Below are 24347 nucleotides of genomic sequence, written 5' to 3' on the forward strand. Positions count from 1 at the left end.
GCCTTTTTGAGGATAAGCGCTACACGTACATAATCCAATAATTAGCAATATAATGCTTGATTCAAATAATAATGTAATGAAAGCCTTCCTGGAAACAATTCAAAGTGCTTTCAAATAAGATTTTGGTATTTCTTTTCTGCTGTGTGGCAAAGAAATAACATCTTATCTGAAAGCAGAGAGAGAAAGCTAGTATTCTGTTTATTCTATACAGCAATATTATGCCAATTTCTACATTTATGGTATGAAGGATCATAATTATCTTCCTTATAGTATTCCTCCAAAGTTTCATCCTTTTTCTTAAGAAAAAAATAATGTAGGACAATGATAAGAGTTTAAGTCTAGGTGCTATTGCTATTAGGGTCACTTTGCTGTAATAATGAGAACAATCAACGTAACTCTAAGGGATGATGGGCTTGTCTTTGCTAGAAAAGATCAAGGAAATATTGAATAGAAATTTGGATTTCATGGCTTAGGCAGTCTCATTCAGTTCTACGATTCCAATTACAATTCTACTTATCACTGGCATGAATTCCCTTAATCTGTGGGAAATTGTTAAGCTATGCATGAAAGTTGCTTTTCTGTATATCATTTTCTCTGATTTGGGGGATAATGCATAGCCATGTTTTTGTCCCCTGTGTCTCTGTTTGATTTACCATATATACTAAAGTATATAACGTATAGTTCATATTGACTATCATATTCCTTAATGAAACATGGAAATAAATGGATTTCCTGGAAAACAAATTAGTTGATGAGAAAGGTAGAACCAATGTATTCTTACTTTTTGGACTGTAAAAGTACGTATGACATATTCTGCCAATGGTTCTGTCTCAATTAAGGTCACTTTGATATCTCCGTAGACTTCTGTGTCATCAGGCCAGTATCTGACACACTTCACCTATGGAGGGGAAAGTCACCAAAGTGAAAATTAATGCATGACGTTGACCTGTAAGACATTGTTTCCTAAGTCCAGATATGGGCCTAAAATGTATATTCCTGTAGAAGAAGAAATCAGAAGGACACTGCATAGGACCTCTCATGTACATGGTTGTCTGCATCAATTATTAGTAACCCTAAAAGAACCCAGAACAATAAGTATTGATGTGATTTATTCGTTTTGGTATAAGTGTTTACATTTGAAACCCATTTGTTTATGGAAAACTTTTTCAGCCATAATTTGCAGTACTTCACTTTGAATTAGACTAGTAATGTACTTATATGGAAACATAATTATACCTATATGAATAATGATATATGAACAAATTCTATTATGATTGCTGTAGTTTTTGTCAATCAATTTGCAAATAGCCAAACTTGCTATCCTAACAATATTTGTCATGATAAAATGATGATTTACATTAAAGTTGGGAAAATAATAGCATAAAATATTGTTCATTCACTAAATAGTTAATTCTTATTTTACTGTAGGCAGAATTAGGAAAGACAAAAGAATCCAGTCTAAACTTGTCAGAACTGAATTCTGAACACAATAGTTCAATCAATGTGTGTGTGTGGGGGGGGGGGGGGAGGGAAGATGACGTAAGGAAAGTTGAGTGAAAAAGAAAGAAGGTGATGGGAAAAATGCACAACTAACTTTAGATAATTGTGCAAAATTGCTACTATTATAAGCTCTAGTTAGGTAAAGAGCCTTTTTCTGTTGATACATCATGTGCCACCCAATCAGTGTCAACTCTTATTATATATTCACCCTTCTTCAAAATGATCTGGATAGATTCTCATAATGGTATCTCCATCACTGCAGTAATTAAATTCATCCACTTTGATCCTGGTCATTGTCTTCTTTTTCCTTTGCATAGTATGTCCAAAATATGGCCATTTGAACTTGGCCATTTGTGCCTCAAATGAAAACTCTAAGTTGATTTGTTCTGTGATTCATTTTTTTTGTTTCCTATGGTATTCTCAAGAACCTTCCTCAATGCCATAGTTCATAAAACATCAATTTTTGTATTCTTCTTCAAAGTTGAACTTTGACATCCATAGAGTGTGATATGGAAACCATTGCCTGCATGGTTCTGATTTTTAGAAGTATAGACACATTATAGAATGTGAATATTTCTTCAATGGCTTTTATTCTTACCCTACCAAGCACAAGGCTGCAGCATGTTTCTTTACTTTTGGTTTATTTATTTTATTTATTTATTAGACTTATATACCGCTTCATAGGGCTTTCAGCCCTCTCTAAGCGGATTACAATTTCTTTTTTTAGCAAATTGAGTCAGCAACTTGCCCCCACAGTCCGGGTCCTCATTTCACCCACCTCGGAAGGATGGAAGGCTGAGTCGACCTTGAGCCGGTGAGATTTGAACCGCTGAACTGCAGATCACAATCAGTTAAAGTGGCCTGCAGTACTGCACCCTAACCACTGTGCCACCTCGGCTCCTTGACTTCTGTTCCTATTAATAATTTATCTTTTAAAAAGAGAAGGTGTCTATCACTTCAATGTCTTCATTGCCAATTCTAAAGCTGGCTGTGGTACTGTTATTAGGTTGATCTTTATATTTAATCGTAGTCCCCCTTTTTTACTGGGTTCTATGTCTTTTATTACTAGAAACTGCAGATTGTTTTTTAGCTATCAGAATAATTTAGGTTTTGCTCCAGTTTGAAAGCCACATTTGTCTTTTTGAAATTAGCCTCCCTTAATATATATTCAATATATAGATTAAAAAATAAAGAGTTTACAGCTTTAACTCACTCCTTTGCTGACTGTATAATTTTTATCATTGTTGATTTCAGAAAAGGCAGGTACAGCCACACAACTCTACGTATTAATGATTCACTTGTGGGGGTGGTTAGCAGCATCACATTTCTGGGTGTACATTTAATGAGTAGGATAGCTTGGTCACTCAACAGTAAGACACTGGTGAAGCGGGACTGCAGCATCTGCATTTTTGGCATCTCATGAGAAAAGTTCATCTTCCTTTCCCTGTCTTGACCACTTTCTATAGAAGGATGATCAAGAGCATCCTGTTATATTGCAGGAATGTCGGGTTTGGAAACATTACTGCTCCAGACAGAAGGTGGCACAGAGAGTGGTGAGGATGGCAGAAAAGATGATTAGTAATTCACTTCCTTCTATATAGGACATGGCATATAAGTGATGCTTGAACAGAGTCCACAGGATTGTCTGGGTCACTTACATATTCTCTTCACTATTTTTCTTGTTACCTTCTGGAGGAGCCTTCATGGTATCCGAAGCAAAACATCCAGATTCAGTCACAGTTTTGTTCCATATAGCATTAAACTTGTGAACTCTAAAGTTTCCTCTACTACATATTCAAAATGGACAGTGATTAATACATATGTATATGGTGCAGGTATATATTTATTCATGTATATGGCATGTGTATATGTGTATTATGTGTGTGTTTGGGTAGATATGTACTTTCTCTTGAGAGCAGGCAACAGAATTTCATTTTTAATGTGGGCCAGTGTGCTCGCAGTAAAAAAAAAAAAAAGACAATCCTCTTCTCTCCTCTTCTCTCCTCATGAGATGTCTTTTATACCATATCAGAGGGCAAGCATTGTATTTGTTCACATGCTTTAAAATTTGGGAAATCAAAGTAATACAAATCGGAAGTGATATCATACATTGCTGCAAGGTAAGATTGCTTGAAAAGTTTGATTTGTGTGCAATGCGATATGAACTTATTCTGATTTTCATCTAATGTGCAGATTAAAATGTAATTATAGTTCAGACTTCATTAAATTCTGAGTTCTTAGCTCAAACATTTATTTGAAAACATGTTTTGTAGGTTTAGAAATGGAGTTAGAAAATTTATTCAGAAATCCATATTATTGTGACAACACCAAAATGTATTTTAAAATCTGCATTTAAATGCAAATTTGAAATAGATTTTGAATATATTGCCAATTAGTGTGTCAGTGGGGTATAGAAGCCTTCAAACTGAGCAAATGTAAGAATGATATGAACCACAATATATGACTGATAACTTTGGAAATTAACATCTTACCCTGCCAACTTCTACCAGGTTGGTGACCATGACAACACTTGCTGAATTCTCCTGCCAAATCATCCTCCAAAAATCTTTCACTGTCTCTTGCATTGGCCCTGAAGGCAGAATAAGTAAAACAAAAGAGATCTTCCAAAGATTACTTTAACACAAACATTTCAATTTACTTGTCTGTCTCCCAACCACCCTTCTACTATGGAAACAATATCTCCTAAGTGTGCCTGCTCATTTTCTTAGGTGAGGTTTGAAGAGCAATACATTAGTTGAATCATACAAGTACCTAGGATTTAAAATATTGTGCTAAACTTTCAGTTAGTACCACAAATAGATATAAATACTCATAATTGAAGGTCACTTTGGAGTAACACATCAGACAAATATAGAATATTAATTTATGCTGGGTGACAGTGCTAGGTCTGGTAAGAAAACTTACGATGTATAAATGGCACCAAGAATTCTAAATGCACCCTCAATTATAGGGTGAGATGTTAGGTGATAATACTCCTGGGTCACATTTTAATTACCAAATGAATGTGTGACTTTTAACAGAAATCTTTTCATTGCCTTTGAGAATTGGGTGCTAGGTTCTGCTTTTCATTTTTCTGATTGTGTTTTTCATTTCCTTTTTATAAAAACTATATTGAAAACGTGTAAAAATGTCTTTTGGGGAAAAATTAAAATTAAAGGATGGAACACACATTTAATTAATTACAAAGGAATCTTACTGATTGCAATATGATTCCTACGAAACCAAGTGTAACACATGTGAAATTTCAATTATTATGCATAAAAAATAGGTGTGAATTAAATTGTCCTAAACACAATGCTTATGTCAAAACAGAATTAAACTCTTATTTTGCATCTTTAAAAACATAGTCTAAAATAACATGTCCAAAAATAAAAAATGCAAGAATTCATACTGTTATTAAAGAACTCATAATTAATTTGAAAAAGAAGTTTTAAGTGAATCTATGTTAAAATGGCAAGGATGAATAACAAACAAAATACATCTCTACTGTACTTTGCCCTAAAGCACCTACAATGATTTATCTTCCAGATTAATGCCACTACCACCTTTTAGGCATCCATCCATCCATCCATCCATCCATCCATCCATCCATCCATCCATCCATACCATCGCATCTTGTCATTCGGACCACACTCTGATTCTATAGTACTTACCTTGAGTTGCAATGTAATGGTGAGGTCGATGGTATCCCTAAGAAGAAGACAAGGAAGGGAAACCCTTGAATTTCAATTTCAAGCACAATTCAGATATGCATTTGAGTTGTTAAATTTTTGCTTAAAATCACAAAATTAATGTTGTCTTTGAGGCATCTGGAGTAGGAAAAGGAACATGAACATTGCATTTCTCCTTAACCCCAGGACAGAGGCAGAAAATTCCTCAATTATTCAATTATTACAATCAGATTATGAAATAGAAGAAGGATAGTGATGGAGATTGAGTATCTGGATGCTTGGGACAGACAAAGAGACAGATAAAATGTTGAGACTGTATTGTACAGCTGGAAAACAAATAAGGCTGTCTCAAGATGACCACTGCAGACCTCTAAAGATCATATCTGAACTGAGATACAAAAAGTCCCAAAAACTTAGCTATATAAAACTACTCTGAATGAAAAAGAAGCATATTAACATGAATTATTTATGGAACTGTCTCAGATTTCCTGATAGTTCTAAAAATTCTGAAACCATTTATGTATTAATAAGAAAATAGATTTATGACTAGAAAATAAAAACTAGACCTTACTTTCATATTGCCTGCTTAAACCATATTCACTTTAGGCTTTAGCTTATCTTCTAACAAAACACATTTGGAAAAATTTGTGTCCCCTCATCTGTGGCACACACATCTGTTTCTTGTCAAAGCAGAAGAGGTCATTAACTTGAATGTGGGTTTATTTTAAAAGGGAATCATGTAGGGTATACATTTGTACATGTTTTCCTTTTCTTAATTGGAGGATCTTTTAAAAACATTGTGATTGAATTGATATTTATAGAGATTTACATGAGAAAAGAGGATGTGTAATACTTCACTAGACGTTACAGACTTAATTTGCTTCAAAATTCAGTTTTTTATTAGTCAGATGAATACATTATGAGCCACGATGGCACGGTGGTTAGAGTGCAGTACTGCAGGCTATTTCTGCTGACTGCTGGCTGACTGTAATTTGGCAGTTCAAATCTCACCAGGCTCAAAGTTGACTCAGCCTTCCATCCTTCTGAGGTGGGTAAAATGATGACCCAAATTGTTGGGAGTGATATGCTGACTCTGTAAACCATTTAGGGAGGGCTATAAAGCACTCTGAAGCCATATATAAGTCTTCATGTTATTGCTATTTAATTTGTTAACTTTATACTTCTTTCTGTTCTTTAATTTCACAAAATCTCTTCAGGATAATTTATATATAGATTTACAATAAACTCTGCATTTTAAGTTCCTGATCTTTTTTCAACAATCATCAATCACAATGATCGACATGATTACACTTTTAATTTTCTAACAACATGGGGTGGTTGAGATCACGGAAAGAAGAAAAACTACAACAACCCCTTCAATATATTATTTTGTCAAAATTCAAAGAAGGCTATTTAGACATTGGCATTTGAAGGCATTACATTCTTTGCATGTTTACCTAGTAGTAAGTTCCACTGATCTCGCAATGTTCTTCTTCAATGTTAAACTAAACAAAATATTTCTAAGATTGTGGAGGGGGATTGCTAGTTAGTATAGCGATTAACAAGTAATGTATTAAACAAGTAATGAACTTGTTTACTTCGGAAAGATGAGCAAATAATCTCACATGGAACAAGTCACTTTCCCATGATCACAAAACAATATACAACATATATTCAATCCCATTCAAATAAAGATAGTCAAAAACAGAAAATGCAAGCATAGCATGAGCCATTCTTATTCAATTAGTCAATTCATTAGTAAGTCATTAATTTGTATTGGTTTGGGGATGCAAATTTTTATCCAAATATTATACATTCTTCCTCTATTTGTTGTTGGTTTGTATTTGTTTGCTTTACAAAATTCAATTTGAAGAAATGTATCTGATTCTTAAAACCATGGATTCTATCTTAGGGAAGAGTGTGATTTAGTAATTTACATCCCCTTGCTTGGCAAAGGCCTCAATTAAACCTGCAATTGGATCTAGCTCCATTTAAATTTACCATGACGCTCTAATTACTTCTAGGAAAATTTAGTGGAGTAGATGTTCATAAAGGTATTGGCTAGTGTACTGCTACAGTCTTCTGTCAAAATATAGTTATTTAAACCTAATGCAGCGTACTAAGTTAGATCACACCCAAAGAGAATTTGCTTTTCAAACAAACACCTCTCTGTGCAAAAAATATTTTCTTACAACACTTACATCAATATAATTTGCATTAATGTAATCTGAATGAGGATCTCCATCTAGTAACTGCAGTCTCACCCTGGAGTGATCATCTGTAATTAATTGGTAGAAAGCATTAATATTAAATAAAAGAACATTAAACCAAAACAAATAGGAATGCAAAAATTTACAGTATACAAATGGAGAACACTTGGAAGAAGTTTTCGTGTCTAGGTTTCCATTTAAATGCACATAACTTTGGTTCCAAATACCATGGCTAAAATATCCAGCAATATGTTGATTGTGTACTTTACTGTAAATTTTGATTTGTTAAAGCACTGCTTGAACTTAATATAATCTGTACGTGGTACAGGTTTTGTTCTATGGCACTTGTTGGACCATATTTTGAACCATTGCACAGGATAATATAAACCATACAAACTACACAGGTTCTAAAACATTGTCATTTAAAAATAAAAATAAAATGATGAGAGAGGCTTAGGTTTTCAGTGATATTTGGAGATTTGACTTTGATTTAATATTTCTGTTGTTAATTACCAAGATAGAAACATAGTAGATATGTATACAGTATAAATAGAATGGATGATTTGTGTTAGATGATACCTTCAGTATCTGTTTATTTTAAAATTCACTGACAGAGGGAATCAGCCATTAATCAACATACAGGTTTTAGTCTGACCTTTAGTCTTTGTTTAAAGACAAGGAACCAGGAGAATAGACTAATTAGAAAAGGAGATCCAGCCAATTTATGCTATTAGTTTTAAGTGTCATCTGCTCTTGCACAGAGCTCAGGCTTTTTGTTTTAATGTACATTTTCTGACAATACAACACTTAGGTAGACAGAACATGAATCAATTTCAACTGAATATGGGAAGGATTTTACAATGTAAATTTTAAGACCTATCTATTGGAATGATAGCAACAAAACACTTTTTCTACACCATAAAGTCCTGCAACAGTTATCCTTCTTAATATTCAGTTTTCTTATTAAGTTTTTAAGCATTGTAAGAGTTATGAGTTGTTGGTTTCTATATGAATTTGCTTTGGTCACAAAAGTGAGAATAAAATAATCATTTGTTTATAAAACAAGCCTGTAAAATACTAATCATCAGAAGCCATAGAGGTGCAGTATAATGCAGTATTGCAGGCTAATTCTGCCCACTGTCAGGAGTTTGATCCTGACCAGCTCAAGGTTGACTCAACTTGCCATCCTTCTGATGTCCGTAAAATGAGGACCCAGATTGCTTGGGCAATATGCTGACATTGTAAACCACTCAGAAAGGGCTGTAAAGCACTGTGGAGTAAATATATAAGTCTATACGCTATTGCTATTGCTATAATTTGAGGAGACAACAAGATTCAGAAATATGTTGATAAGCTGGAACAATGGGCAGAAACCAGTAACATTAAGTTTAATAGATAAAAATGCAAACACAAACGTTTGGGTAGGAAAAAGCTAAGACATGAGTATAGATAGGAGCAGACTGGGAAGTGCATGTGTAAAGAATCTAGATATTGTATTTGAGTTGAACACAAATCCTCTAAGTGATGCAGCTACAGAAGAGCAAATACAATCTTAGCTGTATTAATAGAATTATAGTGTCAAGATTGTCTCTATTCTGCAGACAACACTCAGAATATTGTATCTAGTTCTGGGCATTGTGTTAGAAAGAACACTGAGAAACTGCAACATAATCATAAAAGTGTAACCAAGATGATAGGAAGCCAGTAAGGATTACAGTTGGAGATAATGTATTAGTTACAGTGTGTTTAATTTGGAGAAGACAAAACTATGATAGTTATCTTCAAATATCTGGAGGATTGTTTGAAGATTCAGCGGAATTCTGAATTGTTCAGAATTGTTCCAAAAGATTGATAGTAAATCAGTTTCTATTACAATAAATATTTTTTTACTAGCTGGTAAAATTAATTTTCAATATTTCTGCGTAACTATGATATAAAATGTCACTTGTAGACAGTGTTGGATCATTTTCCTCAATAAATAAATGAACAGGTGCAATGCTTTTTACTCATTTAATTGGGTTATTTGTATCAATTTTTAGGACTTGTGTAGAGAACAGATCACATTTTAGGTCATATGTATGCAGAAATATTGAAAATACAAAAGAGTTGACAAACTTTTAAGAATTATTGCATAATTCAGAGCAGTGGTCATTCAACAGTGGTTATTCACACTGCTGAAGAGAAGGCCCACACATTTGTCATTATCACACCAAAACTGTAAGCCTTGACATAGGCAACATTAAGATATATTGAACAGGAGGATCTAAGTTCATGTACATTTTGTATATTTATACAGATAGTCTGTGACTTACAACTGATTGCTTACAGCCATTTGAAATTACAATGGACTTAGAAAAACGTTACTTATAACTGAACCTTGAAGGAATGATTGCTGCACCACCCGAGGTCACATGATCACATTTTGGGCACTTTGCAACTGGTTTGCATTTATGACCAGTTGAATCATATCTCATGGTCACATGATCACAGGTGCTGACATTTTTTGCAGGTTTTTTTTTTTGCAAAAAAATGGCAAAAAATGTCCATTGGATAAACTGGGTTTGCACATACAACCATGTGGTTTGCTTAACTACTGTCATTGTAGAATTGATTCAGGTTACTGATGCTCTGAGTTATGACCCCAATGACTTGCAATCAAAATTCAGGTCCTGACAAAGGTTTAAGTCGAGGACTACTTATATTTCTTCTTCCTAATAATTATTAATAATATTAGTTTTTTAAAATTAACTCTGGGTCATAATTTTGAAGAAATTATAACTGATTACTATGAAAATAGATTCATCTGTGTGAACTAAATGTGTGGTTTTACTGAGATTATACATTTTTTTTTTTTGGAAACTGCTTTGAGCATAATGTATTTATAGAAAATGCCATAGTTAACTTTATTACAAATAAATAGACCATGCAAAAACAAGCATCCATTTATAAAGTGATATAAATTGACAAAATAACCTCCAAACCTCCAAATACCAATTACTTCTTTGTTAGAAGAAATTATGGCAACTACTTTGTGTCTACCAAGTGATGGCCACAGGTTTTTCATCTTTCTGCCTACAAGTCATCTTGAACACAGTAAGTTGTACATATCTTTCTGGATTCCAATCAGTTTGCAACATGTCAGATACCCTCATGCCAGGAAGTACTATGAATTAGTAAAAATGTTAAACTATTACCTAATGGTTATAATTTCAATCTTAATTTCTTGGAAAGTATCAAAAACTAGTGGACTGATTTTCAACTACGTACAAAATAAAAGGCATACAATATAGTTGCCCACATTAAATGGAAATGGCATCTATAATTAATTTAAACAGGTGAATGAATAAAATAATGCTAAATCAAAGCATAGCAAAAAATCTCAGTACAAAAAAAATATCAAAGGCATTCTGGGTTATCAGATTTGAATTAGTTCACTTTTGATTCAGTATTACAGTGAGTATAGCCACATACTTTCTGTTATATTTATGTTCTGAATTTAATAAGTTCAATACCTCCCCCACCCACCCCAAAATACCAGTGTTTACAAATAGTTGAAAAAGCACAATAAAACAATAACATAAAAATCACAATATAAATGGCACAGTGTTAGCATTTAGAGGTACTTTTCATTATCCCATGTGTCAGCAACACCATTATGTAACCTGCATTGGCTGGCAGACACTTTCTGAGTGCAATTCAAGATGCTGGTCATTACTTGTAAAACCCTTCATGCCTATCACAATTGTTCCTGCTGACTTAATATATTCAAACTCCTGATCCTCTCTCTTGTCATTTTGGAGGACCAAATAAATATTCTATCTATGCCCATCCCACTTCTGGAACAGCATGAGTAGCATCCATACTCTGAAACGACTCTGAAAGGCTTACAAATCTAGCTCTGTTTCAGGGACTTCAGTGAATGTGGTTATGAGGCCCTCATTGTTTTTTTTTTTTTTACACTTACTGTTATAGTATATGATATTATTGTGGCTGGTTTTTTTTTTAGCTTGGGCTCCCTGTTTTTTTATGTTTTACATTTTTAATATATATTTTTGTTAAATGTTTTTAAAAATTACCCAAGCTAATATGAAGTAAGAAAAAGGAAAAGAAAGAGAAATCAAAGAGAAGTCCAAAAAAGGAAAGAAAGAAAGAAAGAAAAAATCTGTAAAATTTCCAATGTCCTGTGCAGCTGTTATTGCTACAATTATAACTTACTTGATGGGTACAAGATACCTCTCTGCTTTCTATAATATATTAAGTTTAATCATTATAAATCATAAGATCATTTTTTTTCTGTTTCATGCAAAACATCTATAAGGGGTTTCCAGTCAGCAATACATATAGTTACAGTCTTTTCTTTGATCAAAGAAATCAATTTTCACCAGCCATTCCTCCATTGTTGGTAATGCTGAATCTTTTCATCTTTGTCCACGCCAGGTTGTCATGTACAAAAACAAAGTTCTATGACTTTTTTTGGAACTATTTGTCCATCAATTCCAAAAGGAAAATCATTGCTTTCAATTGTATATTCAGATCCTCTGAATTACAGCATGTTCTTGAATTTAGAATTTTCTAGCTTTTTTACATGTCCACCACAGGCGATAAACATCCCTTCTTGTTGTTCATAATTCCAGTTTGAAGTTGTTGTTTTCTACATTCTAGATAATATCTCATGTTACAAATACAAATCATACAGCATTTTATAAAAAATATCTTTAATATTATAACATAAATGTAAATTTCCTTTCAACCACATATTTCCCCTTTGTACATCTGTATATTATAACCAAAATATTAAGTTCACTTTATCATGCAATGTTTCACTTGTTCTTCTTCCGTTTCAAATTTCAATAAAAGATGGTACATTTTAGTAGTTACATGTTCATTATTTGCACAGAGTTCCATTTTAAACTCAGCCTTAAAATGTTCAAAACCATGAATTATTTTATCTACTTTAAATCTTTCTAATAATTGTAAATAATAAAAAACATGTACAATTATACCCTCCTGCCCCTCTGAGTTCTTGTCTTGATTTTGTTTTACATTTTTCTTGACAATATTCTCGCATCTTACAATAGGTTAGTCATTTTATTTGCTTATTATTCCTCATCTGTAATATGATTCTTGTTCTGACAGCTGCAGAAGTGTTGTCAGGCATAATTTGGACTTTTCTATTATCAATATGGCATATCTAACATAAGATTTTTAAAATTCATGTTGACCTTGACTGCCACTCAAATCTCAGGTTTGGTTCTTGTACATCCAAAAGCCTTCTATTTCTCAACAACATCCACTCTTTCATCCAAACCAGAAAGCAAGGTGTAAAATACAATTTCAAATTAGGCAAATCCAGGCCACTTATTTGTTTTCCATCTTGCAACATCTTATATTAACTCATATATCATTCTGTTACTGGTGCATCAATTTCAGTAAAAGTATTGTCTGAAACAAAAACATCATTCTAGATAAAACATTTATTTTTATCCCAGAAATTTTCCCCAACAATGATAGTTATATTTTACCACGTGTTACTATATCCTTTTTAAGCTTAATTCCATACCTTAACATAATTATTTTGAAATTAACACATGGTTCATATTTATCATAATGATACCCAAATATTTTACCATTTTCTCAGTCTTAAAACATGCTTTATTTATTGGTTCTCTTCTATTTTTTATTGTTTATTAATGTTAAGACTTATTGCTCTGCATTCTTTAATTTGTTCATTAATATTTCAAATTCCTTTAAAGCATCTCCCAGGATCAAAATCAAGGCATTTGCAAAAACCCTTAACTTCTAAGCTTCCTTTTTTTAAATGTTTACTTCTAAATTCCTCTCATCTTATCTTACATCTCCATTCAATATTTCCAGAAGAAAAATAAACAAGAGAATGAGCAGTGGGCATCCCTGCCTTGTTCCTTTTGTATGTCGCAGTTCACTCCAAAATCCATAACTTCTAAAACTTTAAACAAAAAAGTCCAATTCAAATTTCTGTGTCTAAGAAAAATTAGTACAACTTTTTTTTATTATATTACTCCAAGTAAAACCCCACAAAATTACTGTCTCTCTATTAGCCAGAAACATTTTAAACAATTTGTAGTTATTTACAATGCAACAAATAAATACTAAATGACATCAGTCTATAGCCTTCTGTAAAAGTCAGATTTTGTCCCTCTCTAGGTATTAGTGTTATAGTGTTATTAGTGAACTCTTTCCAATGTTCTGGCAGGTTTCCTCTTGTAGGATAGAGTTCATTGTGTATTGCAAAGGTTGAAAAAAATCATTCTCAAAACATTTATAATTAGAAACTGATAATCCATCTGGTCTAAGAATCCTTCCTAATTTAATATTTTTATAGCTTCAGAAATTTCTTGTATTATACATAATCTCTCCTGAGTAAGTTTGTTTCTTAGATATTAATCTAATTTCTCTAGAGAGATGTCATTTCTTTTCGATAAAAGAAATGACATTATAATAATATAGATGAGATGCTTTTGCGTGACCACTTTGCCATTAACACCATATCTCCCTACTATAATTTCAATATAATTTTCTTTTCTTTTTTGTAATTGATATGCTACCCTCTTCTCAGGTTTATTTGCATGCTCATCTTTTTTTGCTTTACATAATTCATTTTTATTTCCATTTCTCTTACTGTTAACATACATAATTGCCATTGAAGATGTTTAATTTGTTAAGAGGCACTTGTCTTCTCTGAAGAATTCTTTAGTTCTTTTTTTCTCTTTACCAAATCCAAAATAGCAGTCATGTTTTCAATGTGCATTTGGAATTTGTACCCAGACTCTATTAGAGTGGGCAGTCATAAATAATAACAGTAAAATAGACAAAATAATAGAAAACAAAGATGCTAAATTACTCTGGGACTTGAGAATTCAAACAGACAAGCACCTGCCACATAAAGTCTTAGCAATTGTTGAGAAGAAAAACAAAAAGGCCTGGACATGATAGTACCCGGAGACAGCAGAATAGAAAGACAAAATCTGGAGAAAATCACAAGATACAAAGACCTGCAATTCCAAAATATTTGGAGCACCATTTGAACACCACCAGCACTGACAAAATCACTACAAGTCAATTGCAAAATTCAGATTTACTAGCTGCAGCTTACTTCCTGTGACCATACATTTAATACCATTAAACTACATCTGCCTACTCCAGGTCCTTGGGAAGGACTTGGCAGGTGGACAAAAAAGCCAAATCTAGTCTAACCATGTAGCTGCCTGCCACCAAGCACAACAATGCCCCCCCCCCCAATCATTGTTATGCAGAGGAAAATCATTCTCAATTGCCTCTTACAAGGTGGGTAGCCATTATACTTCCAATCCTCCAAAGGATTCTCAGACAGTCCTACCTTCACGTCATCTTTAGTATTAATCTGTCTTTGGATAGAGGATTGTTTCAAACAAAGTCCTCTACACATTTTTTTTTAAATCTAAGAAATGCCATTAGTTGCTTTCTTAATTCAAATCAACAATTGTTCCAGGAGAAAAATACATTATCTTGTCATCTATTTTCCAGCTCTTCATTCATAAGCTGACATGTCTATTTTGTCATTCATTTTAACAGTGGTTAAGCTTCTCCTTTTCTTGAACAATGGTTCAACTTTGTAAACACTCTTCCTAAAGGTTAACATCTTTTTAATCAGTTTGATATTGCTTTCTTGGCACTTTCTAGCCACCTACCTTGTGCTCAATGTTCTATGCCCCATTAACACACTTAATAAATAAATTACCATTCTTCCTTTGTGCTGTTATAAAACTTTGCTTATATATCCTGGATTCAATTTATTTTAATTTATGTGAACTAGAAGCTGCGTTGTGATTTAAGTCAGGAAGCTAGGTTGCACTTGTATCCTTAAAACACATTACATGAGCCTTTAAAGCATTTTAAAAGCATTATCATTTGTGCAGCTATTTTGAACTGAAATGGAAAAGGTGCTTTTGAATGTGATTATCTGAGGCATCTATTTGCACTTCCTTAAAGAGAATCCAATTTATTGGTTCACCTAGGAGCCACATAGTTCTAGAAGAATATATACTGAGTTAAGGAGCACTAAGCTCACTATACCCTACATGAAACTCCAGTTTAAAAAAGTGTGGCTTTTTAGGGATACATCAATAACAGAATAACAGAGTTGGAAGAGACCTTGGAGGTCTTCTAGTCCAACCCACTGCTCAGCAGGAATCCCTACACCATTTGAATAGTTGTCCAATCTCTTCTTAAAAACTTCCAATGTTGGAGCGCCCACAACTTCTGGGAGCAAGTCATTCCACTGATTAATTGTTCTAACTGCCAATAAATTTCTCCTTAGTTCTAGGTTGCTTCTCTCCTTGGTTAGTTTCCATCCATTGCTTCTTGCTCTGCCCTCAGGTGTTTTGGAGAATAGTCTGACTCCCTCTTCTCTATGGCAACCTCTGAGATATTGGAACATGTCTCCCTTAGTCCTTCTTTTGATTAAACTAGACATATCCAATTCCAGCAGTTATTCTTTATATGTTTTAGCTCCAGTCCCCTTACTACACCATCAACAGGTACAGCAACTGTGTCCAAATCCTCCCCAAAACATTTCCACTTTGAATTAAAGTAAATCTGCATGCTGTTGTATTATATATATATATTATGCTGTTATTTAACATTATATTATTATATTTTATTTAGAAAATTAGTGAACATAAAATTACAGTACAATCTTATACATGTTCTATTCTGACTAAATTCTAATTTCTGAAAGTTTTTTTCACACATGTAGGTAGGGCAATGCTTTCTAGAGATATCATAGGATTTGTGACATTTAGAACAAGTACATGAATGATCTTTCTTTAATTCATTTTCTAAAGTCCCAACTAAAGTTTATCAATTGTCCAAAGTCACAACTTAACAACACAGAGCAATCATGAAAATCTAGTTGTCATGCTACTGGTAATTTTGCAACACAAATATTGGTTTCACTCTGCAATCCAAAACAATGAGAACATATACATAGAAGTCTCTCAAATGTGGTAGGCCTGTGTTTTTTTTCAATTGCAGGGATAGTTTTTAGTGAGCTGTTCTATACCAGCTGGCTTATGTACTGAGATCGATAGATAAGTCCTGTTTACGATTCCTTCTTTGTATATGGACTAGTTAATTTATCTAGGGTCTTCTTGGTGATAGTACCCCATCTGTGGAATTTGCTTACCTGCAGGTAATACCATACCTTATACATTTAAATGAATCTTGTCAGTGGTAGGCTGCTGCATGGTGGCACGGTTTCGGACGAGCCTCTAGCTTTGATCGCTGGCTGGGCCTGCCCACCTGCCCTTGTGCTAAGCTATCCATTTATAACTAACTTTCTGGCTCGTTCCTTCCGCCCTCGCTGCCCAGCTAGGTTGGCACTGCCCCTGCTTTACTCACCAGAGCTGCCTGAGTTGATTACCTGCTTCTTTTAAGCTCTGTTTGACTCCCAAAGGGGTGTGTGTGAGCAATGCTATTGCACGTGCGTGCACACGCTCACAACCAGCGAACCACTTGTGAACGTAAATTCAGCCCATCTCTGAATCTTACATATAAACATTCACTGTTTAACTTTTATCTATCATATAGAGCACATCAGAGGTTCATCACTCTTTAATCTCTCTCTGCCTGCACTACTGAAGCAGGTAGCCAGCAGCTAACCCAACTTCTGTATGGTCTGTAAAACATGTGGAGATAACACTATGTCCCAAATAGCAAAATTCATTAATTGCATTTTGCCCTGGGGAAAATAGGTTCCTGACCAACAAAAAGCCATATGCTCATCTGGGAAAAGAGGTAAAAGAAGACACCTGTTTTCCCAGGTGTCTTCAATGTATGAGAATGCCAGGCCCTCACCCCCAAAAAGGAGATTTTTGTCACTGAGGCCAATGTAAATCTATACAAAGAACAATAAATCAATGAAAAAATTGGGGAAGGAGGAAACACTAACACAGAAGCTGTTATTAAGCTGAAATGTTCCAAAGACTAGGAAGTTATTCTTTGTTACAGTTATGCTCTTATACATATAAGATGCTTACAGATACACACAGGAAGTTCAGTTCAGTTTGAATTTGCACCTACAGGAGATGATGTTGCCATATCTATTCTTATTGCGGTTTTCATCTTCTTTGGCGGTGTCCCAAGATGCTGTCTGCCCTTCAGGTAGAGCCTGCAAATTAAAAAAATGGAATATTTATAAAATAGGGAAGACCTTCAGGGGATTTTTTAACTTAATGAAGTAGCGGGCGGGAGAGAGGCAGCATATAATTTAGCACTCTGCCAAGACGACTGCTTTCTGAGGAAAACGACAATGAACACTAATGAAGATCCCATTAGTATCCTATGACTTATGTAACTTATAAATGGCTATACTAATGTAATTGGAACAAAAACAATTAAGGATTTTGCTTATTTTTGCACATTTTTGATTTAAAATAATATATATTACCTTTACTGATTATAGGGAGTCTGGGCAGGTATTGTTATTGTTATCATTATGATGCCATCTCTAACACAGAGATAAGGTGTTATCTCTCTCATGTCCCTATGAAATATTAGGATACATATATGACATTTAAACTGAGACCAAAAGCTGTGCTATAAATAAAAGAATAAAAGCCCTTAGTAGTATAGGAGTTTCCATATAATTCTCCCATTATAAACATACAGATGCATACATACAGAGTGCATATAAACATGCACACATCAAGTATATGTGGGGATAAATTTAACTCTCTTTTGCAAGCTTTCATATAGTAGTCTATTCAATCAGGTTTGGGGCTTTTCATAAAGCAACCTGGGATAATTCACATGCATTGACAGGCTTAGAACACTTAGAACAAGTGTTGATGTTGGGAATGGCAACAGTATGAAAGGAGAAGAAGCTGTAATAAACTCTTGTTGGAATATCTTCACAACCCAAGTTCTGTCTTTTTTCAGTGATAATCCCCCACCCCCAATTATATATTCAGCATTGTCTGGAATATTAAATATATAATGGATTTTGAGTTGGCATTAGCTTACCATTCCCAGACAAGAAATATAGCCTATAATCATGAATGGTAGCCAAAAAATGTTATGTGAAACCCATAATTACAAAATTCACCACTTTCTATTGTTAACTAATATACAGTCCATATACACCCAGATCTGATAACATAGCTTCTTTGGTTGTGATGTTGTGAGTTATTCTAATATACCATATATTACAGTAATGGTGTGACATTATAATTCTTTTATTAAAAAAGACAAAACTTTCCAGACTACAGTTTATAAAAGTTCCGTGAAGCAGTAATTCCAGAATGCACTTTGGATGATTTTCTTGGTAAAATGGGTAATAAATGAGAGGTAGCTCAATCTTTATGTTTATGAAATAATGTTTCATCAAATGGGAAGATCTTTGATCACACCTCATTTTGCTGTACAAAGTGCTATCTAATAGCAGCTAATGTTCTTACTGGGGAAAAAATATAAGGAAATAAGTAATTGAAATAAGGCATTTTTCTTCATCAAAGACAAGATGTACATTTGTATCTTGTTTCAATAAATAATAATTTAGTTGCTGCAACAAACAAACAAAAAAATAAATAAAACCCCCATTTTTCCATTTTATTCATATACACAGGATGGTAAATTTGAAATCTCCAAAATAATATCAGAGCACAGCTTCGAATAAATACATTTTTATTCTAAAAGAAGTGAATTTAATCTGTATATGGGACATACTAGAAAAAGCTGATAAGTCTGATTTTATAACCAAATTTATAATTTTGATATATGAAATTGCCACTATTTTTAGAAGCCAATGTATTAAGTTTACCACATTTTTCATTAGGCATTCTTTTTAGTACATTGGAGGAGTTTTGTAGACTTAGCATATCGTGATTTGAGCAAGGCATTTAACATTCTCATTAGCAAGTTAATTGTGGCTTACAGGAGATGACAATTATGTAGATATGTAAACAGCTTGAAAAATGGTGTTAGTGTTTCCTCATCAAACAGTGAGTCACCTTTGTGAGATGGATAACCATATAAATAATTTAAGTAAAAAATAATGAATAAATTGAATGCAGGCATGAAGAAAAATGTCAGAAGGCTTAGTCCTAGTTTCTGATTCTTCAATATTAAATTGCTGTATAAGGCAGAGGTCTTCCCAGAAATCTGGGAGTCGAAGTCCACAAGTCTTAAAGTTGCCAAGTTTGGGGACCCCTGGTATAAGGCGATAATATAAAAACAGACTTTATAGGTTAGGGAAATGGTCAAAAGACCACAAATTGATATTGATATTTAAAAGGTACAAATGTAGAGCCAAAGATGAAAGTCCAGAACTGTAAGACTGCTTTTTAATAGGTTCCCCCAAAAAGGGAAGATCAATGAACCAGCAGCCTAAAAACAGCTGGAAAATGCAATGAGAGGAAAAAGAAAAAGCAAACCATAACTATTCAAATCTTTTTTGTTTCAATCTTCTCCAAATCACCTCCAGAAAAGTGCCACTTAGAAATTTTTAGTATTATACACAGTAGACAATCACACATGGCTGTTTAAAATTGTAGTAGTGATTCATGTTCTTGACTACATTCTCTTTCTCCCTAAGTGTACAAGTGTTCAAAGAATCACAGACTTGGAAGGTGCCAAAAGCTTTGAAAATTCATCTCTACAATAAAACACCCTTTTATATAAGTAGAATATTACCAGAGTCAGTATTCATTCGACAGATAGCTCTTTACAGGGTGGAGTACATTTTTGAAAGTATCATCTCATTTGAAGTGTTGCTGAACTACCGAGTCTACCAACTCTTGACTTGATCATTTCATTCTGTTGCCTTCAAGGGTATTTTCAACCTAAACCTCACTAATCACATTGGAATAGTATTGAGGATTACAGCTATAGAGGTGATGTAATTTAATAGACCAGATAGGTGAAAGAAGAAAAATGCATTTTGCTACAGTTCACCCAAGGAAGAGGAAGGAATGCAAGAAAAGTGAACCCTGAGCCTGTTCAATCTGGATTATGTCCCCCTTTAAGCAGCCCTATGGTCTCAGTCCAGGAGTACCTTAAAATTTCCTTTGTAGTCATTGAGCCACCTCTGATCACCACCAGAAAAAATAGTGACTTTTTTTTTTCTGTTTTGTCATGGAAAATAAATCAGTAGATATATATTATTAGTTTAGTCTATATTTTGACTCATGGATTTCCAAAGCATAACACAATATACAAGTAGTTCTTGACTTACGACCACAATCGAGCCCAAAATGCCTGTTGCTAAGCAAAACAAGTATTGAGTTTTGTCCCATTTTATGACCTTTCTTGTCATAGTTGTAAGTGATCACTGCAATTGTTAATTGTTACATAGTTGTTAGGTGAATCTGGCTTCCCTGTTGACAACCTAGTCAGAAGGTTGCAAAAGTATGACCACAGGATATTGCAACTGTCATAAATATGAATCAGTTGTCAAATGTCTGGATTTTGATCATGGAGATGCTGCAATGGGTGTAAGAGGAAAATGGCCATAAGTCACTTTTTTCAGTGCCACTGTAGCAATAGCAGTAGACTTATATACCGCTTCATAGGCCTATCAGGCCTCTCTAAGCGGTTTACAGAGAGTCAGCATATTGCCCCCAACAATCTGGGTCCTCATTTTACCCACCTCGGAAGGATGGAAGGCTGAGTCAACCCTGAGCCGGTGAGATTTGAACCGCTGACCTGCTGATCTAGCAGTAGCCTGCAGTGCTGCTCTTTAACCACTGCGCCACCTTGGCTCAAGGTGGCGCAGTGTATTTTCAAAGTGTCACTAAACAAAAGTGTCACTAAACAAACACCTTGGCTCAAGGTGGCGCACTGTATTTTCAAAGTGTCACTAAACAAACTATTATAAATTGAGAACTATCTATATAAGTTTGTAGACCACATCAATTTCCCTTTCACTCTTCCTAAAACAAAAACAGAGCAAAAAATCAGAAAACCTTATTTTTATATTTGCCATCCACACAAAATGAAGAACAATTGCAAGGCAGAAAAAACTACCAATCCTGTGAGAAAAATCTTTTAAAATTTTGTTTAGTGTAATTTTACTAATGATCCTGTTGCTTGTCTTTCAAAGATTTTTATCTTGAAAGGAGGAATATAATTAAATGTAATCCGTATAAAGTGTAATAAAATAGCCATTATAAATTTCCTAGCTTTCAAAAGCAAAAGAAAAAAGGGATATTGAAATGTCCTTGGTGGCAAACTTATTAACATGGCAAAGAAAATGAATATAGACTAATGTTTTCATTGATATTTTTTTAGGTTTGCAGCCTTTAAAATAACATGAAACAAAATATGACCTTGCGTGTAAAAGCATCAAAGTGCTAAGATTAGTGGAGATATAATTTTAAATGCCGTACGCTGCCAGAAACTGAAAATTAAACCTGGCTCTTACTTACATTAAGCATTTCAGCAACTTTATCTGAGGTTATCAGAGTAAGAGTAATTCAGTTCTTCACAGCCCATTAACACTCCATAAGGCATCTTATCTATACTTTACAAAGCTGCTTAGCACATGTCATAAAGGGCCATAATGTCTGGAGGAGGCCATATTTATTAACTATAAAGGCTAAATTATTTTTTTTACTTATATATACCATAAATATTTGTGAATTTTAGATGCCAAAATGGGTTCTCTCTGTTTTTTAGAAACTATATATCCTATATATACTCATGGATAAGCCCATCTGCCAATAAGAAGACCCTTGAATTTTTAACCTGAAAAAGGCATATTGCAGGCTATTTGGGTTAAAATTTGAATCCTGAATTTTATCCATGGATGAGCTTATTTGCATGTATACATACTGTAGTATACTGTATACTTTTTTCAAACCATATTCAAATATGTCATACTGAGTCAGTCTGCTCCTGCAATAGTGTGCTCCCACTGAAAGATATTACACACACACACACACACACACACACACACACACACACACAGAGCAAAATATCAAGTACCCATTCAACAACTGTGTCCACTATACTTACAAAGAATGTGCACTTTAATCCTACATTGGAATGGAAAACCTAATTCCTAGAAATGCTCTGGCTCTTTTAGTTTATGTTAAATATAGCAGATATGGAACAGTGATTAAAATGATAAATGGGCAAGAATAATGTGATATTTCAAGGTAACAAAGTAAAAAGAGTTGGAAGGGATCTTGGAGGTCTTCTAGTACAAACCCCTGCTCAAGCAGAAGACCCTGTACCATTTCAAACAAATCTCTTCTTAAAGAGATTTAAATATTTTCTGTCTTCTGGTTAGGACCTTGTGACTCTTTGAGTGTTTAAGGCTGCCGACACTTGTGTTAGAGGAAGAGGAAAGGAGCCAGAAACTCAAAATAATATTTTTGACAGGCATAATACCATAATTAATTTTAACAGAGCTGTAATTTCTAAGGTGATTTGTGTTTAATTTGTGTATGAAATAGCTGTCCTTTGATATGCTGGAAAGACTGATCAATATTACTTTGTAGTGTCAAGGTTTAATGATCTGTTCAGAAATGGGCTAAGCAATTCTTTATGATGTCTTTCTGCCTCCCACCCCTTTTGTTTCTTTTTATGTCTATTAATGACCAGCATAACCATAACTTTTTCTCATCTTATATTACTAGGCAATTTGTTCTTAACTTCAGTGACAGTTTTTGGAGGCTTGAAAGATAGCAAAAGTGATGGAGTTTCTTTTCCCCCATATGTGTTTACTCTGTCTTAAATTTTCCTAAGGTCAGCTTTTAATTTCTCTTTCAATAAAATAGTAGATACATTTCATAAGCCCTGAAAACTAGATTTTTCCAAACCTGGTATATTTAAACCACCACAGATACCATTGGGGAGAAAGCAGATTTGTCTCTATTATGATTTTTTCTTTAAAAAATAGCCAATGTTTTAAAGTTAAAGTAAAGGTATATGGTTATCTATAGTAATTGAGATACAGGTTCTATTTATACAGATAGGCTATTTTAGCACATATTTCAACTGTACGGAACAGTTGGCTTGACTTTCGTGATATTTTTCCTCCATTAAACATTATTTTGTATTTGTGTTCAGTTACTGGATCTTGAGTATTATTTGCCCACTGTTTCTGCAAAGGCGTCAGATCTACCTAACATTTCAGCAAAAAAAAGACCAAGTAAATAGGGGTACAATTAATTAAAGAACAAAGGCAATTACAGGAACATGTTTTCAAGATGGCCAAAACTGTGTCATAATGGTTATATTCCAGGTATCAATGATAAGTGAATCATTACTTACCCTATACTGTTGAATTTCTCTAATAGCACTTTGAAAGTGATATTCACCAAATACCTAACCTCCCAGTCTCCTCATACCTTAAAGTCATCAGGATGAAATTTCATCCACTGAGAATTAAGAAAACAATGTAACAAGTAGCCAATGGCAGTTTCAAGTTCAGCAGTGATGTATGATACGTGAAGCACTACTGAAGTAGGTCATATTGATAGTAACAATAATGAGTAAACATTGGCCTTTCACATAGTATGGTAATATTTAGAGAGGTATTTGATTGGAGGCTTTGTGAGAAATTAAAATGTCTATCACTACTAATTAAACATGTGGCCAGGAATATACAACTTGATCCCACTTGGATGTTCAAGTGGAGCAGATGCCCAACAATAGTGTCTGGTTTAAACAGAAGATCATCAGTACAGGTACTTGCTTCTTAATTATATTCCACAAATTTCACTATAACTACTGGATTGAGCTAGGAAAGATGAAATAATCTTTAGGACAGAATTCCACTCTTTTAACTTCATAATTAAAAAAAAAATCTGTCATACCAGATTTCCTTGATAAGCTGCTTGGCTTGACACTCAAATATAGAAGTGCTATTTCACTTTTCAGCTCTAAAATCCAGTGCAATTTGAAATAAATTTTACATGAACAA

The 24347-nt window shown here is 33.9% G+C and overlaps 1 protein-coding gene across 4 annotated transcripts in view; it reads right to left on the reverse strand.

Annotated features, from left to right (window-relative positions):
- PTPRT (protein tyrosine phosphatase receptor type T) overlaps positions 1–24347 on the reverse strand; it is a 631119-nt gene that overhangs the window by 38014 nt on the left and 568758 nt on the right. For all 4 annotated transcript variants that reach the window (XM_087720360.1, XM_087720361.1, XM_014067162.2 and 1 more), the window contains 5 exons: positions 17501–17588; positions 7394–7470; positions 5175–5211; positions 3993–4090; positions 782–898 (listed from right to left, as the gene is read on the reverse strand). In XM_087720360.1, the coding sequence (XP_087576486.1) occupies positions 782–898; positions 3993–4090; positions 5175–5211; positions 7394–7470; positions 17501–17588 (417 nt within the window). The remainder of the gene's footprint in view (positions 1–781; positions 899–3992; positions 4091–5174; positions 5212–7393; positions 7471–17500; positions 17589–24347) is intronic.

The sequence above is a fragment of the Thamnophis sirtalis genome, unplaced genomic scaffold, assembly GCF_051295495.1.
Source record: "Thamnophis sirtalis isolate CommonGarterSnake01/CBP01778 unplaced genomic scaffold, rThaSir2_p1.2 scaffold_7, whole genome shotgun sequence".
NCBI lineage: Eukaryota > Metazoa > Chordata > Lepidosauria > Squamata > Natricidae > Thamnophis > Thamnophis sirtalis.